The sequence below is a fragment of the Uloborus diversus genome, chromosome 2 (assembly GCF_026930045.1).
Source record: "Uloborus diversus isolate 005 chromosome 2, Udiv.v.3.1, whole genome shotgun sequence".
Classification (NCBI taxonomy): domain Eukaryota; kingdom Metazoa; phylum Arthropoda; class Arachnida; order Araneae; family Uloboridae; genus Uloborus; species Uloborus diversus.
In genome coordinates, this window is record NC_072732.1 from 64,918,898 (window position 1) to 64,938,561 (window position 19,664).

Consider the following 19,664-nt stretch of genomic DNA (forward strand, 5'->3'; position numbering starts at 1 on the left):
ACTTTTTGCGCTGCGTGCATACTTTTTTAAAGAAATAGTCACCAAAAGTCGCTATTATTTTTGTGACTGCGCTAGCCAGAGGCTACTATTCAGAAATCCTAGCCTAGAGCTCTAAGTTCTAGTTTAATAGTGCCGAATATTGCACATCAGAGCGTTCAAACATTTATGTTAAAGATTCGACGCACATCGTACGTAGATAATAGTACTAATTCCAGAAACAAAATACATTGGTCGTGGATTTTTTCAAATTTTTTGGTTATAAAATCTCGGCTAATCATCAGTTTTGTTCCACAAAACTTATTAAACCAACCATTCGCATATTTAAAAAATGTGCCCTCAAATTAAATAAATAAAATTTACTGGATTTTGTGAACTTTTCAGAAACTAATAAAGCATGACAATCTAAAAGAAATGCTGAAGCTTAAAATGAATTTATCCTACTTTTTATTTGAGGAGAGTGTGGAGAGGCAAAGAAAGCAGAAGCCCCGAACTAAAATTTTTAAGAGGGGGGAATTCTTAACTTGCGGAAGGAAATTCAAACTTACCGAATAATAAAATATGAACACGCAAAGGCACACAATGTGTGCACACACAGACATACAAAACATCTAATAAGAAGGAATATTAGGCATCGTTAAAAAATAATTTTAAAAAATTTAAAAAAGAGAAACAACATTAACGTTGCAATACTGTCTCCCAGTTTGCAGAATCAAGGATATTTTTGTTAGGTCACAGTGACCTCGCGTGACCTCCTTTCGCAGCATCCCAATTATACAATTCAATGTAATTTTAAAAAAAAACAACGAAAATCACGCCCGCTTACATGTGAATACATTCATTTTGCAAAGCCAGGAAGGCAACTTACCCCCCCCCCCCTATTATTATCCTTAAATATTATTATTATTTTGAACTAGTTGCAAGTACCCAAAACTACTTGCTTCGTTCTCTGGCTTTTGACTAGTTTATTCGACTATGATACAATTTAATATAACCAATGTTTTTTAAAATACAGTACCGGTGACAGTCAACTAAAATTAAGTTAAAAATTTACCTTTTTTTCTTCATCCTTGTTTCTCCAGTTTCCTTTAAAAATAGCTTATCTATTTGACGAACACGGATACTGCTAAATGAAGTCGTTGAAAGATTTAGTGCACAAGGACCTCAGAATATAGATTTTCCCCATCCTAAATCAAAGAGCAAGTTTCGTAATTAGTAAACAGAAGCAAGGTAGGAAAATTTTTCCCTCTCTTCCTCCACGGGAGTTACATCAGCGCCCCCTACGATACGTCTGTTATCACTGCATGCGAGAAATCACGGTTTGTATTGTTTGACTGCTGCCAATAAAGATACCGCATAGCGCACGGGAATACAAAGAAAAAAAATAATAACAAAAGGGAAAGGAATACAAGCTGCTGTGAAAGACCGAGAGAGAGAGAGAAAGTAAAAAAAATCTTCTGACATCACCCATTTTGCGGAGAGGAAGCGCCGCAGCTATACACAAGGAGTAGCTATATGTTTTCGGGGGATTTCAAACCTACGAGCGCCTGCTTAATTTCATAAAAGTGTTTTGAAATATGCCAGGAATTCTGCTTTTGTGTTCAGCGTTCTGTTTTTGGTGGATATTTACACCAGTCACTTGTGAAACAGGTAAGTCTCATTAAAAAATATTATGATTTTATTTTTTTTTTAAAGTGTCTTTGCTGATTGAATCTGACAATGACATCATGAATTCGACAAAAGAAAAATGATTGACAAGTGAGGAAAACTTGTCATAAAGTAAGATAATTTTCGCCTTCGATTGGAATTGATGTATATATACATTTGTAACACGTCTAAAATACAGCTGCTAAACAAAATATCGCGAGACATAAATTTGAAAAAGATTTTCAGACTTAGACGTACGTTTCTGCAAGAATTTTATTCGTTATGAGACCTTATTTTTCATGCTAAAAATCGAAAACTGTAACTCAAAAAGTGCATTTTGATTTTTTAATTTTTATAAACTTTTTGAATTTGAAAATTTTTTGTACTAGTTAGGGATTTAAGACAAGTTATCATAGCTTGTAGTTTTGTGATTGGATTAATTAAAAAAAAATACTGATACTTTTGAATTTTGATCCTTTAAACACTTAATAGATTTTAGTACCTGTTACTAATAGAAATTAAAATACGGACAAAATTTAGTAGCACATTGCATGTATAGTTTTAATGATTCAAAGGTATATTCACAATATTTTCTCTTGAATTTTAGATATGATGAAAATGTAATAATTATTACAAATGGGCCCGACAAATCTTAGTAGGACCCCGAGGTAACTTTGATTTTCGGGGGTCCACAGTTGTCATTAATACTTCTTCTGACTTGAATTTTAAATCCTTGCTTACCTTTTTAAAAGCCCTCTGAAATAGATCGTAAGTAAGCCGCATTACTTACGCCTGTCGTTATCTAACTTCTGTTTATAAACACAAACAACATTAAAATACCTTATTTGGTACTTTTTCTTAATTTTTTAAAAATTATTTTTTTAATTTTGCATTTTTATAGTCATTTACAATTATTATTGTTTCCCAACTTAACATTCCGCATTAGCTTCTACTAAATTTTACTTGATAGTAAATAAGTAAATATTCCTCTCTTTTGTAAGAACAAAAAATGATTATTTTTATTTTATTAATGGAGGAATATCCATTTTGTTCTTAATAAATAACATTAATGCAGTTACCATACTTTTCATTTAATTTTCGAAGCTTTTAACAAAAGGCGACGAATTAATGGAGAGATTTATAAGATTCAAAATGTATGAACGGTCAACACATTTAAAAAAGCTGAATCATCAAGCAGCTAGTTTTGCAGCAGTATAAAATTTTAATAGTGTGAGTTTGCGAAATATATGCTTTGGATCCGCAGAAGTATCTCGAGTTGCGTCGTCATTTTATTACGGAAGCGAACATGGTATTTCGTGCATACGTTACAAAACATTAATAATGATTACTTACCTCATATTGATCATTATAAAAATGTCTCTGAAATATTTTACTGGAACTGTTATTTCAAACATTTCAATGCATGTTGCATCAAATAAAGGAAGTGTTTTAAATTAAGTGCTTGACATTAAGACAAGGTGGAGTCGGTCCTTGCGCAAATTGTTGGTTTCGTTTCCAAAAGCAGAAAAGATTTGAGTGCAAGAAATTAATTTCAGAACAGCAATTTTATAAATGTTTAAGCAATAAGAAAAAAATGTTATATTGCTGTTTTCTATTTGATTTTAAGTTTACTTTGTTACATTTAAAAAGAAGCCCCAAATTTCAATGAATTTCTGAGAGCCTTGAAAAAATGTTTTCTGATTACATTACCTAGAGTCTTGAATTCTATATACATTTTTTTGAATTATCAGTGATAATTTTTGTCATTTTAGTCCTGAAAATCTATTTTCTTAAGTTTTGTCTTACACTTCGTGCAAGATTTTTGGGGTATTGATGGGGTATGCAAACTTAGAACAGCAATATCCAAGGGCTTAGAAATGCACGTAAAAGTAACAGGGATTTCATCTTAATTTCATTACTTATAGAATTATACACACATGAAGTTGTTTAGACACTGGCGTATCCTTTTAAAAATAATTTCTGTTTTCTCAATTAAAAATGTAACTTTCGAACTGTAAAGGGAAGGATCTCAACGGGATCTTGTGCCCTTTACCCACGCGGCTAAAACTCAACATATTCAACATAGGGCAGTAAGAAAACTAACGCGTACTTCAATATATTGAATGATTTTAAAATTAGTCATCGTACGTACATTAATTATTATCACTAGTTCGGACAAAATTTATTTTCCCTCTATGTATCGCTCGATTAAAGCTTTCCGCCAAAACTATTAAAAACACATAAAAATTATTTCGAAAGGCAATCAATCCAACTTCAACATGAGTCGTAATTTCCAGTCTAATTAAGTTATATGGTCACTTGCCAAATCGACTATAACTTCATAAAAAAAAGTAAAGAATAGTTATGAAGAAGATGGTGTTATCCATAGGAGTAAATAGCCCCCCGTGTTACATTTTCTGCCATCACATGGTCCGAAATTTACTGAACCAAAACTTTAATATAAATTTACATGCTAAGCACTGATAAAGCTCTATTAAAGCAGAAATGAGGATTTTTTTTTTCTTTTTTTAAGTGGAGCTAATCGATTTGGCAATTGCGGCATCCATATATCTCTCAATAATTAAATCGAACGCAATGAAAAGGTACGTTTCCAAAATGATGATTAGCTAATTGTCTGGTCTAAATATGAGAGAAATTAGTTCAGGGACGGACCCACGAGACCACGAGAGGAGATTGGCGCAGACTTCGCCGTTGAAATTTTTAGGGAATTGATTTTACAGGGTTTTTAAACTTTTTTTTCTGGGGGTGCCCTCTCTTACCCCCTGATCTCCATAGCAGTTGAGAGAATACGTCATTGACTTTGGTATTAGGATATGCACTTCTGATCAATTTGGATTATAAACGAAAATATTAATATAAAGTAAGCGTTTGAGAAACGGTGATATAAGTCCAAAATATTCTTCATCTTATTTAGTTGCATAATATCCTCTCAGCCGTTCATCCCTTCAGTGGATCGGTAAAATAAGTACCAATAGTACTTGGGAAATAAACCCTGGGGGTTCCGCGTTCGGCTGCCCATCTAACAGGAACATCTTCCCAGCATCCCAGAGCCCCTGGCCAGTAGGGATGAGATGGGCACAGTAGGCCTTGGGCCCTCACGCACTGTCGTGCCACTGGGTTAGGTTTCTTACAATATCCTCAGTTGTTTTTATCCAGAAGATAGTTTTAATCAGAAGTACTTAATTGTAAGCATATGAAATTTTGTTACTGTTGTAGCAATTACCCAGACACGAAATTCTAATGTTCGTCTTCATGAACTTTTTGGAAATGAATCTCGACCACTATCCTTAAATTCATTATATTGACCTCTCTTACATATTATTCACATTTATATCATATTCATGTCTCTGGATATTTGCGAGTACTTAATATCCAAATTATTTTCCATAAAAACTAGATCCCTTATGGCATTCTCCTTTGAAGAAAACCTATTGTTAACCACACCTCAATTTACTCAACTTCTCCGGTCGAAGACCTGAACATCAGCCTAAAATCAGCTGAAAAATTCAGGGCCTTTTTGCATTCCATCGGTTTCTTGCATTTTGATAAATGGGGTAGATGACCAGTGAATGAACAGTTCGTAATTTGTTGGAGGGAAAAAAAAGGTTTTCACAGTTTTTTCTTTGATGAATTGGCAACAAACTTCTTTTAAAAATTCCAAAACGGAAGCAACCAAAAAATGGATTGTTTCTCCACTTTTGGGGGTGTTTACTACTCCCTGGTTTGGTGCACCTTGTTTTAATCTGACCCAGTAGCGTAACCAAAGGTTGGCAGGAGTGGCTCTCGCTAGGAGCACAGCAGTCAGGGGGGAGGGGCGGCATTTCGACTGATTAAAAGTTTTTAAAGAGATTATTACTATTATTTTATTTTATTTTTTTGATCATAGAATTTGAAAGAAATTTTACCGAATGATAAAATTCGAGCATGCACACACATACATACATTACATCTACTGCGAAAGAACATCATTAAAAACTATTTAAAAAAAAAGAATATTTTAAGTTGCAATACTGTCTCCTAATTTGTCAAATCAATTAGTCCATATCCTCCCCCCCCCCAAAAAAAATGAGAAGTCACGGTGACCTCCGGTGTCTTCCCATCGAAGCGACCCTGCGGGGGAGGGGGTGCGAAATTTCTTAAGTTCGCCAGACCCCGTAATTACGCTACTAATCTGACCCCCCCCCCCAAAGAAAAAAAATGAAAAGGAATCAAGCTTTTTCTGTTTTTCGTTGTAGTTGCAAATGTCAAGAAAAATGTTTTCAATGTTATGTACTTTTTTTTTTACTGATACTAAAGTTTCAGAAAATAAAATTGTGCTTCATTCAATGGTCTGAATACACTATCGAATAAGTTTTTTTTATAAGAAATTTGTGGGTAAAAAATTGAAAAAATATTTTTTCATTTTCCAAAAGAAAAGAAAGGCTATCGAAGCCTGATCGTAAAATCAAATTTTTTGGAGGAAATAAAAGGAAGATGAAAATGATTTGAATATGAAACGGTTGTTTTTAACCGATCAACAGCTTTATTACAGATGGTGTTGATGGCTTTTGGTGTTTACTAATTTGTAAAAACCTGCCATTATTTTCCTTTACAGTTTGAAATTTCGGAATAGCGTGACTGGAAAGGCTTTTGTAGTGAATTTTCGAACTGCTTACAAAGCTTTATCTAAATTTTTCTTGAGAAATAATTTGTTCTAAATAATAATATTATTTGCACATTTTCGGCTGTTTAACATTAGTTGTTAAATGCAGTTATTTTTTGTTTTTATTTTTTCCTTATGTTTTATTTTTCAAAGAATAAATTTTTATTTTGGAATTTCCCTATTTCAACTCTCTATCCATTTATTCATCAAATGTTAGTGATATGTTTCTCCTAAGTAAAGTACATTTGTATAAATATACCTTCTTTTTTTAAATTATCATCGGCTTTAAATATTGATTAACAAACATTAATCAAGAACATCAATGTTTACAAATTTCATATATATTTTTTATTTCTCCTTGCAGAAAATCTTTGTTTTTTTTTATTTATTTATTACAGGGTTGTTTGAAATTCTTCTTAGTTATTAAATAGTTCTATAAAATTAAAAAACGTTGCTTTATGTCTGAAAACATATAGTACACAGATTCAAATTCGCCAGGCCAAATTTCGGAATTCGCCAAAATCTGGACTTAGTGTCAGCCGACATTTAAACTTTCTTCTTTTTAGATATTGCATGTGTCGCAAAAATGTGGTTTATGTTCTGTGTTGGCTATGTTGGATTTTCTGGCTCCCCGTACCTGCTACGTACTCTTTACAAGGTCTTTGTCTTACACCACGCATAGGTTTTGTCACGCATCCTCCAAAGTGCCGAACTTTGTTGTGCTAGTGTGTGAAAAGGTTCCACTCGTAAAACTTCTTTACATGATGATATCAAAGGATTCAAAGATAAGAACTTTGTTATAAAATAAGAACTGATGTGTTTACAAAGTAAAAGAAAATGTTATTGAAAATGCATTATAAAAAATATAAAAATAAAATGCAACATGTAATGGACATCTTTGGTGAAACTACCTCAAAAGAAGTGTCAAATAACCTGGATACTTTTAAGTTTTCTTATTTTTTATTTTTTTAGACGAAAGTTATTTTATTTCTTTAAAAATATTCTTATTGAACTATCTACGTTTTCGTACTTCAAACGTGCTCCAACGTAAAAAAGAATGAATTCCGGGGGGGGGGGGCGAGGAAATTAATATCATATGTAAAGCAAAATGCTAATTATCTAAAAATCGGAATTTCCAAAATAGGGGAAACTAGGGAGGCTTGACTCATATTGAGAGTTGACTCATGGGGATTTTTTCCATGAAAAGGATATTTAGGGAAAATTTTATTCCTGTTTTGGGTTGATCAACCACCCGACAATATTTTGCAGGGAGTAAAGTTTGAAGATTTTGGAATTTTTCAGATTTTAACCTCCAGTTTTGAGGGAAATGAATTTTAAAAGTATGCATGTTTTAATCACTTTTCTAGCTATCTATTGAGATACAGTAGTTTTATATAACTTTAATCGAAGTTGTTAAAAATTTAAGGTAACCAGAAGGAAGCTAACTAAAGAGCTTTGACACAAGCTAACTAGGGAGACTTGACCCAAAGACTCATTTGATGTTTTTGTTTAATTTGATGTTTTTTCAATGAATTTTCATTTTTGAATAGATAAAATATTGTGATTTAGGCCTAATGATTTGATTTTACAGGGTGCGGCAAAACACCCGAACAAGCAATTTTCTATGTAACTTTATTAAAAACTAGTGGTACCCGCACGGCTTTGCCCGTAATAGAAATTTAAAAGGTCTTTTGGTTCGCCTGCATATTTACAAATAATGTATGGTGAATTTTTCTCGCCAATTGGCTTGTGCCCGTGTTACGGTTCCACGTAACGATAATTTCGTAATTTACACGTCCATCTTATGATAATTTTGTTCTTAAAATTGGAATAGAAAAAGAACCACATCGAATTTTTGAAAAATCGCTTCGATGTGCACACCCCCTTGCCACAAACTAACTTTGTGCCAAATTTCATGAAAACCGGCCGAACGGTCTAGGCGCTATGCGCGTCACAGAGATCCGGACAGAGAGAGATCTTGACAGACAGAGATCCGGACAGAGAGACTTTCAGCTTTATTATTAGTAAAGATAAATTAAAAAAACACAAAAAATACTATTTTGAGTAGGACTTTATCAATCAATAAATTTAATTAGATTCAAACTGGTCGCTTTTTGCAGTGATACAAAGGTGCAACTGCTTATTAAAATTTTCACCCAAGGACGCAGGTCTTTTACTTTTAATCAATCCTATTCCCTCTAAAACAATTGGTTTAGAGATTTCAAACATTTGTGCATTTTATGGTAAACCTTTGACTCTAAAATAGGCCATACAGTTAATAAATGAGATAACGAGTAGAGCGTGTACTCTACAGATGATATCATGTCAAAAACAATGTGCCTTGCACCACTCTTGTCTTTCTGACAATATGAACGAGTCTAATTTAAATGTCCAGTCTACAATGTCGAAATGCTCTTGGGCCCACGGAAGGACAACAGTTTCTTAAAATGTCCTTCCAGTACACTTTTTGATTCATTTTACGGCTCTCATCTACAAAAAATCAGAGATTTTTTGTCGCTTGTGCTTATTCCATCACAGACCAAGCCTGACTTCGAATTTTGGCGATGTTTAACATTTTCTAAGGTGCTTGGCAACAATTTTGGATACAAGGGAGGGGCGATGGGGGCGATCGCCCCTCTCCTTGAGCGAGATACGTGAACCTTCTTCAGGTATATTTTCGATATTTAAGTTCCAAAAATGATAATTTTACACAAACTTCGTTGGTGTTAAGAGAAAGGGAGCTCTTCCCCGAAATTCTTATGGAATTGAAGCCTTGAAAACGAAATTGTAGCCCATCTCTTATTGCTCTGGAGATTGGGACCAGAATTTTCTATTGGATTTTTTTCGAAATTGAAGTTCCAAAACCTCAATTTTAGACGATCTTAGATGATGTTAGAGGTATATAGGTTCAAGGGTTTCCCCTGAATATTTTTCGGAAGAAACACAACTGCAGGACACCTTTAATTACGCAAAGGTAAAAGAAGGGGTTTAATTCACTCCTTCGAAAATTTTTATAAATAAAAGTTGCAAACAGTAAACAGTAAAAAAAATCGCCCCCTCCTTGAACATTTCCTGGATCTGCCCTTGTGGAGTGTTTACAGACGAAATCCCATCGTTCTGGGGGTTATGAGTTGGTTGAATGGTAAATCAGTGAAGCCTTACTTCCCGTCCCAAACGTTTCTGGCATACAAATTTGTTTTCTTCAGCAAAAGGCTGAACTTTTTGGAACTCGTAAAGCTTCTGTCCAAGATCTGTTTTTGCTCATTAGTCGTACAAATCGGTCACGAATTCCCCGTTTATCGACTTCTTTCGTGGAAACCCAAGGATTTCATTAAACTCACTCTTGGATGTCCTGACGATTAATGGAAATTTTCACTGTTACACTTCCTAGAAGTCGACTATCACTTCCAACCCACTTGAAAAGCATACTGCATCAAATACTGTTTTCCGAGGCACAACAAGCAAGCGAACTGTCATTCTCCTTGCTTAAACAACTTTAAAAAAGCAGGTCTTTTGCTTTAAATTGTAAGAAAACCCAAAACCAATACATAAACTAGGAGATATATTGTAAATTATTTTCTAATAAAGTAAGAGACTAAAAAAAAATAAAGGCACTCATTAATAGGGCTCGACCGATGGCATTTTTTGGCCGATGGGCCGATGCCGATTGTTGGCCGATTGTTCAAAAATGGCCGATGGCCGATTGTTTTCCTCCAAATGGCCGATTGCCGATGGCCGATGGCCGATGCCGTTGGCCGATGGAAAAAAAAAACAAAAAAAAAAAGAAAGAAATTGATAAGATTGTCAGGGATTTAAAGGATCATTGATTCATTTCACTTTACTTCCTTTCTACGAATAAAAAATTGTAATCACAAAAAAAAATCAGATTTCGACCTAAATTTCTATTTTACTATCGCCAAATTTATACTTCACAGGTTTTTTCGACTCATCTGTACATACATATGCACCTAAGAACATATAGATAACCAAATATCCATTTTGAACGCCTCCTCAGTTAATTATCGCAAATTCTCTTGTGATGTCTTCATGCGCGTAAACTTGCGTCACTCAAAAACGTTATGAAATAGTAAATTGAAAACTCTACGTAGTATGATCTAAAAGTTCGAGGTCAAGTTGTATAAAACCTTACCCTGAATAGTTCACATTACCGAAGCATATATCTATCTACAAAATAGTCACCTTGAACGATTATGCACTTCTGCCAACGTTCGTATAGCTTTTAGAAGCACTCCTGGAAGACATTTTTCGCAATTTCCTGTAAGGCCTCTTGCGCTGCTGCTTTAACTTCATCGTGGGGAAGAAGGCGACTTTCACGTTGAGGATGCACGGTTCGATTGGTCAATACTCTGATATGAAAAACAAATAACAACGTTTCGTCGGACTTAGCTCCGTGTGACTTTTACCTGTTCCCAGCAAAAAAAACATTTGCATATACGCCGCTTTTTTCCGTCAGGAGAAGATGAAGCTGCATCATAGAAGGTAGCGAAAAATGGCTTCCAGGAGTGTTTCCAAAAGTTATATGAACACTGGTAGAAGTACGTAGTCCCTTAAGGCGACCTTTTGAAGGTGGATGTGCTTCGGTAATGTGAACTATTCTGGGTAAGATTTTATACTTACCCAGAATAAATATATATAAGTCCCCGAACTTTTGCATCGTACGACGTACAATATGTATAGGGTGTAGTTATGCTTCTCATTTTTTGACTGCTGTATGATGAAAGAGAAAGAACAATAGCCAAAAAAAGAAGGACGAAAAACAAAGAAACTGTTTAATAACCAATTGATTAGTTTTTCTTTTTTTTAAATTGAGCATATAACTAAGATTTCAGTAATGTTGTAATAATGTATGGATTTAGGTACACTAAAACATAGTTTAAAAAAAAAATAAATTACGTTGTTTAATCATTCAAAAAAAAAAAAAAGAATAGAACTATGAAACTGTCAACAAATTACGCAATTAAAGTGGAAAGATTGCACGTAGACATTTTTTAGTCATCAAATTAAACAAAAAAGGTAACAGATAAATTACAATATTAAATCAAAATAGTAATATTTTTATACTTATTTAAAATTTATGAATAGAAAAGTTTGCATTTTTCATAAAAGCTATAACAGTGATATACATTTTGCTGGAAAAAAAAAATAGCCATGAAAAGAACAAGGTTCTTGAAACGCAGGTACAATAAACAAACTCAATATTTACACCAAGTTAATAACTGAATACATATACTACTTGATCTGATGTTTGCACACATAGTATTGAACAATTTGATTGTTTAATCTTTTATGAAGCTTGACAAACAAGTTCAAATTAAATTTTTGAATTTAACAATAATTTACTGAAATTTGAAAAATTGCATAATAGAAAATCCTTGAAACTTTTCTATAAAAAACGAAAATAACTTATTCATTGATTTTATATAAATACATAAAAAATAGTTACTTACAACAGAAAAAAAATCAATCGCTATTAATGATGCAAAAAAGATGGCAATTTCCGAAATATAGGTTAAAGTATGAGAAATACGCAAAATGACATTTCTTGACCAAAATAAATAATCGCTATTTATTTAAAAAATGCTTGAAACGACGAGGTAGGGTTAGGGTGGGTCACCCTCTGATTTTGGAGTAAATCACACTTCGGCCCCATCCTCTGCCTCATTTTTTCAGTGCAGAACATTTACCACCAATATTCGGAAGAGTTTCTGAATCTACTTCAGCACTTCCGGAAAAAAAAAAAAAAAAATTCAAAAGTCACTTTGATTTCCGAATTATGTCACCATTCAAAACGTCTTTAATCAATTTCTTACATTAATGCCTTAAATTCTTTCTAAACAATAGATAAAGTTAAAAAAAAAAACTCTAATTTTATGAATGGTGTTAGTTTTAAACAACTCAGAAGTACAACTAGAGTTTAATTTCAGAAATTGAGGGAGTAGGAGGAGGGGCACGCAAGTGTTCTCGGAAATTCAAAAAATAGTCGTAAAAATAGAGTTCAAAATAATCATAAACATTGAGCAGAGAACCCTTTCAAAACTTTCACCCGAGTTTGTTTTGACGTGCAATGGCGGATTTAAAATATAGCAAATGTTGCAATTGCGCGAGAGGCCCCATAACCATAGGGCCACCGAAGGAGTTACAAAAATGCGAATGATAAATGTTTTACAACTTCTGTGATCCCCAAAATGTATTTCGACGGGCTCCAAACTTGTAACTCCGCCGAAGCGATACAGAAAAGACTGCATTACTGTGATTCATATTACAAATATCCAAAAATTAAAAATTACCGTCTGTTCAACGGGAATTTAATAAAATGACACAAAAATCTGTTTCGCCATCGCATATTTGTTTCCATGGTCCCCAATTCAGCAATATATCACCAAATGATCGTCAGTCTGAGACGCTATATTAGTTTTGCATTGAAATAAATAATTAATAGCCACAAAAAAATGAGTAAACAGGCTTTTCAGAACACCCGATCGAAAACAAAAAGGGAAGTGCACAACTGGAACGTCCGCAGACCCCACATACAAAACTTTAACCTTCTAAGATTATCATTTTTGAGTTATGACTTATGACAGATACATACGTACATCCTGCTGCAAGAAACGACGCAATAATTAACTTGTTTGGTACCGGAATGTAGTATTAAAAACTCTTCTAGGGATGACTAAAAATAGATATTCATACTGAAATTTAAGTAAATAGTTTTATGTGAAAACAACAACTCCATTTACTTTGTATTAAAAAGTAAAACAGCAAAGGTTTTTTTTTTTTCAAAAACATCGGCCAATTCCATCGGCTTTTCGATGTTTTTTAAGGCCGATGGGCCGATGTTTCCCGCAAGTTAGCATCGGCCGCCGATGCCGATGCCGATGGCTAAATTGTTGAACCATCGGCGCCGATGCATCGGCCAGGCCGATGTATCGGTCGAGTCCTACTCATTAAAAAGAAAGTAGTTTACTTCCATTCGGATAATGCCAACCTTGTCCAAGTTTTTTCTTGACTCATCCTGTATTGATCTAAGTTGCTAAAAATTTAAGGTAAACAAGGGAAAGCTACTTAGGGAGCTTTGGGACTAACTGGGGAGACTTGAATCAAAGAATAATTTGATGTTTTTTCAATGAATATTTGTTTATGAATAGCTAAAATATTGAGTGAAACCTTAATGATTTGCTTTTATTTAAGCAATATGTTTAATATTGTGACACGAAGGGGGGATTTTGATTTTTGCTTAATGAATAACTACAATATTTTGATCTTATAAATTGTTCTTATTTGACAAATAACTAAAATACTAATGATCTTTAATCCCAATGATTTTTTTCTTAATAAAATAACTGAAATATTGTTTAGGTCTTAGCTGATAAAGTTTTGAAATAGACTTCTGCTTTTCTGCTGATGTGCAATAAGATTTATTTTTAAAAAAAATCTGTAACAGTTCACCTAAAGAGTAAACATTTGTTCATTCGCTTCAAGTATCACTCATTAAAGCAAAAAACACCACCAAACCTGCGTTTTTGATTTCAATATCGATGAATCTTTTAAATTCATGAGGGGGGTCATGTCTTCTTAGGTGTTGGCTCAAGTCTACCTATTTCTAGGGACACTTGACCCATGGCTCATTCTCAGAAAAATCGGGAATTTGTGTTTCTGGTTTTTACTATAAAGAATAAAAGTTTAGAAAATTATTCAAGTGAATAAAACACTTTAATACAACTGATGGAATATATTGAAGTTGATAAATGAGAAAAAAATATTTTATTTATTGTTTAAATTTTGGACACAGAATGTGATTTATCACATCCGTGGACTGTCACCACTTATCTTTTTTTGTTTCCATATTTTATATTTCATGCACCAAACAAGAAATTAGCTATTTAAGCTATATTTTCGATCAAGTACACATTTAGTACACACTTCTCAAAAGTTAAACTTAATTTTTATATTTATTTAATTGCAAGTTTAATGCTTGTAACCAGAAAAATAGTCACATCTGTAGACAGAAAAGAAAATGCCAATAAATTCCTCCAGGTTGCGGCTCCAAACTGTATTGGTTGAGGGATGAATTCTCAAGAAGCCATTTTGCTTAATGGTACAGAAACAGAAGCTTGCTTTGAGATTTCTGTTACTTTATTTAAAGTTTTTGTCCTTGATTTATAAAAAGTAAAGATCAACTCATCACATCTGTGGCTCATACAGATTTAAAATAACTAGGTAAGATAATACAATAATTCAATGAATTGATAATATTAAATGTAAAATATTTGTTTCAACATTCAAACTTCAAAAGCACATGTTCTAAATGTAGAAAATTTTTGTTTTTATCACATCTGTGGACATCGCATCTGTGGACACAGTTTCTTCTTGGATGCGGCACTAACAATGTGATTTAAAAAAATTAGAATATTTGCTCGCTTGATTTGGACCACTATAATAGCATTATTACTTAAGGATAGATCTAACTTAATCTTAAGTATTCAACTTATTAGGAGAAATTTTTATTTTTTTTTAAAACTCAGCAACAAAACTCCTGCTTTTTTTTGAGAATGACACCCATTTTGAGCAGATTTGATGAATATAATTTTTTTGTACCATTTCTACTTAGAATTATGCTATTATTTTTACCCATAATAAAGCGCAAAAGGGCAAACTTTTTATGTTTGTTTTTTTTATTTTGTTCCGATAATTCTACAAAAAATATTTTTAATAAAAAGGAAAATGAAAAATTGGGTCAAGTCTCCCTAGTTTCCCCTACGGAAGAATCTGGCTTTGAATCATTGTACTGTATTCTGAAGTTTAAAAACATACAAAATTCTTACTTGGAATGAGGGCTTAATTTCTTCCAAAGGAAGTACAGGAGTCCTTCAGTCCCCACAACTTATTTTTATGCGTAAATGGCCTGAACTTCACCTCAAATGTTACAATTTGCTGAAAATTCAAAAGAAGCGCAGAGTTCAGCACCCGTGAGGTCCTATGCAAATTAATCCCTGTTTGGAATTCATAAACATCGCCCGACAGCTAAAACTATTTTCATAATTTCATCCTGCGTCTTCTGTCTGAAATTTATAAAAATCATCCAATGCAGAAAGTTCTGAATCCCAGAAATTTCGCTTTCCGTGTGAAATTTCAAACCGGTCATTTAAACCAAGAACAGTATCGATTCTTTAAAATGAAACATTTGTTGTGTCCAACAACAGATCTTAAAACAATGAAAATGTTTTATAGCATAAACTTAGCGTATTGCTCAATTTTTGTAAAACGTTAAATCAGCTGCTCATAAAATACCTTGCAATTCGCACCCTCCCGTATTACAGAACTTCATGCATAAAGAAGAATTTAAGACCAACATTGTTGGTACAAAATTTTGGTCAACATTTGTACGGTGCATAAATGTGCTACTTTAGTTCATCGTTGTTTGTGGAAAATACAGAAAAAAATAATAAAGCAAAAAAAAATGTTTCTTCTTTTTATCGCTTTCAGATTGATTTCATCTAAAACCAAACCATTTCTTAGTGAGAATTACTCTTAATATAATTAACAGAGTCTCACTAAATGAGTAATAATTTGGAAAACAGCTACCTGTTCCGAAAATTTTACTTCAACTAAAACAAAATCTCGAGATTATTTTTTATTTTTTAACAGCATTTACTTGAATTCTACTTTCTATGCGTTTTTAATGCGGAAAGTTCGAACAAAAATGCCATTTTAGATGTTTTAAAAAATCGAAAACCAAAATTTGTTTTTAATTCTTTTTAAGTAAGTTCTTTTATTCAAATAAATTATTTATTTTATTGGGTTTAAAGAAAAACAAAATAAAACATACTTGTGTTTAAAAAGTGATGCGTGGAACGGGTTTAATTTAGTTTAGTAACTGGATGAAAATGAATGAATTTTTCCTTCGTTAGTAAAGGGAACATTTTTGTGATTTACCAACAAGACTCATTGAACCGTCGATAGTATAATTTATTCAATAGTAATTCATCGTTTGTGCTAAATACTTCTTTTCTTTCATCATGCGAGCCACTAATTTTATAAGTGGAGTAAAGTAACTGAAATTTAAAGCAGAGAATATCAACCAATAGTCAAGTAGCGGAAAATTTGACCGGTCCCCAGAAATTTTTATCTTTTCGAAATCAAAAAGTTTTTCTTAGTTATTCAAAAAAAAAAAAAAAAAAATGCCATTTTATACGATATTTTTCATTAAATTTTGTAATTGCTTTATTAACTATAATTTTTCTCAAAGTAAGTTTATTTACTTATGTAAAATATTTACTTATTTTTCCATTTACATGTAATAATTGCAAGTAAATCATGATAAAAATATTAGCTTAGGGTAATAGTTCTTTAATCGATAATATTTTTTTTTTTTTTTTTTGTGTATGGAAAAAAAATTGTTGTCGCAATTTTTTACAGGCCCATACGTTTAAAGAGGTTGAGGAACAGCTGTTTAAAATAATTTATGCTCAAAACAATTCGAAAGTAATTAAGATCATAATTTTGTGATATGCCCTCGTCGTCATTGTCAGAAACTTGAACCTCGCAGCTTATTATATGTCATTTCAACTACACTAGGAAGAGAAAAAGAAAATCATTTACTGATCCATTTGTAGAAGTCCTTTTTTCCCTTTATCACTCACGGAAAAAAACCCCTAAAAGCTTCTTGAATTGAAATCTTCTAATTAACTTTCAATGAGAAATAGAAACCTACTCTTATTTGTTTAAATGTAGATTTTCCCACAGAACTTTTCGAAGAGAGATTTTAATTTTTTAGAAAATATATTTTAATTTTGTCAAAATAGATTTCAACCGAACTAATTTAAAAAAAAGGCCGCTTACTAAATTATAGATTATAGAAAAATAAGATTTAATAGATTTTGGAACAACTTGTATTTAAACAAAACAGAAAACAAGAAGTTCCGTCTAGAACTAAACGAGTCTACTTTCCCGTATACCCATACTACTTTCTTACATACTACTTTACGCCTGATCAATATTCTCAAAAATAGCTAGAATCACAAATTGTTTCAAAAATTATTTTTTAATATTTTAAGCTGTTTCTAGGAATAAAATATGCCTCACTCATCTAAAAAATAAGATGCTAAAAAAATAATAAGTAAATAAATAAACGAACAAATAAAATAGCAGCACCTTTTAAACAAAGCAGCTAATACACTTTTTACCATCAACAAAAAATTCTTTAACAGCTTTCAAAACGAAAAAAATAATAATTAAAATTAATAAGCTTACTGAAATAAATACATCATATCAAAAAAATCGTTTCTTTTTCCTCTGTTGCCAAAAATAATTTTTGAAATGAATTAATGTACTTACCAAAATAAATAAAAACAATAAAATGTCAACTTAAAGAACTAATTCTCATTGTCAAAAAAAAAAAAAAAAAAAAAAATCGTCTGCGCATATTTTTATGTAGAAACATAAATGACTTCGAGTTTATTCGCCGAAAACTGAATACCTACCTAAATTAAAACTTTAGCGTGAAAATAAATACAAGTCATATCAACAATACCGTGGCTCCCAAAAGTCTTCGTACACCTTCGACTCTCAACGAAATAGACCCCAATCCATTGGTTAGAATTAATATTTCGGAATAGGTATTTAATTATAAGATCTATGATCTATTTTTAACAAAACTGCGCGAAAAGTTTTTAAAAAATATTAAAACTTAATTTTTTAAAAACCAAAAACCAAAAAGTGCCGGAAATTTTATCTTACAAAAGTCTTCGTACACTTTATAAAATGTCCATATATCATTGAATAATCTAACTTTTGATTGAGTTATTAATTAGTAGAATATCATACAGCATTTATACCACCTTTTAAACGTCTGGGAATAATTTTCATTATTTTTCTTTCTTTTTTTTGCGTAATTTCTGAGTAAGTGTTCAATCACACTTCGAGTCTTACTATTTCTGGCTCTATTTTCGTTTTAAAGCCCTAGTTTCGTAATCTAGCCCCCAGATATCTATAAATACGTTACATTAAGTTAAAATCTGGAGATTGAGGGGGTATTTTCTAAATTTTAGGTCAATTTTCGAGGCACTAGACGCAAACGTTGAAAACCGTGTGCTTCTTATCGTTATTTTGATAGAAAACAAAGTTGTTTCCAATAACCAAATTTTTGGCTAAGAGTTCAAAATTGGTTTTAAAATATTTATAGGAACAGCATGATTCATTATTTCATCAAAAAATTCCAAACTACCAAGTCCTGATGCTGATATGCACCCTCCACTAAAACACCTCCACCCTCCTGATTAACTGATCCATTTAAGTTCTTAAGATTAAGTTCATAATTTTTTCTTATACTTACAATTATATAACAATTTAACCAAAAATGTTGAATTAATTTTTATCTGTAAGACGTAAATCTAAAACGTTTTGAGCTTATTTATCATTGATTTTGCGACGAAAAGCATAAGTTTTCTGTTTTTCGCACGATCAAGAAAATTTCTGCGGGAAGAGGTCCCATTTAATCCAGCTAATCAGAGAACTTGGCGAACAATTTTAGGTGAAAATTAAATGCAAAATGTTTCATTTAACTCTGCAGAAACTTTTACAGCACTCAAATGTGTATTTTTCATAATTTTTTTAACTTTAAATCTCCGATTACGTTTTGTCAACTTTGCCGGTTGACCTTTTCTTACCTTGTTTTCGGTCCGACTTCTTACTTTGAAGAATTTTATCAAGCACTTTCATATACAAACAAATAAATTAACTACATTAGAGATATTTCAAACCAATTTACCGCTACTGTCGGAAAAAATTCAAGTTTTGAATGGTGTTTGCGGTTTTTTACGAATACCAGCCATTTTATAGTAATAATAAGCACAATATTAAGGAATAAATAAACAAAAAATTAAAGCCAAATGACTTATAAGAGTCAACACAATGCAAAAATATTAATAAAACGGCATATGACAATTTTAATCATGAACTTATTCGAAAATATTTGAGTGTACGATGACTTTTGTGGCGTGTTATTTCTCTGTCTCTTCGTTTTCTGACCCATTTCAAAAAGAAGATCCGTCAATATTTTGAAAAAAACCAATGGGTTGTATTTAGAATGACACAGGAATGATGTGAAAAAATATTGGACTTCATATTCGAATTCAGTTCCGAGTTATTTTGGTTTTACTAAAAAATTTCAAAGTGTACGAACACTTTTGGGAGCCACTGTAATTATTTCACAGTTAAAACCATAGCTGCGGAGTCGGAGTCAACCTCATTTTGGGATAAAGGAGTCGGAGTCAAATGTCCAAGAATCGGAGTCAGTCATTTGTCCTCCGTTTATAAATGTTTGCCAAAGCTACGAAGT

The 19,664-nt window shown here is 32.3% G+C and overlaps 1 protein-coding gene across 1 annotated transcript in view; it reads left to right on the forward strand.

The window, feature by feature from the left end:
- The first annotated feature begins 1,348 nt into the window (after positions 1 to 1,348).
- Positions 1,349 to 19,664, forward strand: part of LOC129216343 (adhesion G protein-coupled receptor L2-like) — a 93,250-nt gene continuing 74,934 nt past the window's right edge. Inside the window, 1 exon segment of the mRNA XM_054850556.1 lies at positions 1,349 to 1,647. Within this exon segment, the coding sequence (XP_054706531.1) occupies positions 1,575 to 1,647 (73 nt within the window). The 5' untranslated portion in view covers positions 1,349 to 1,574.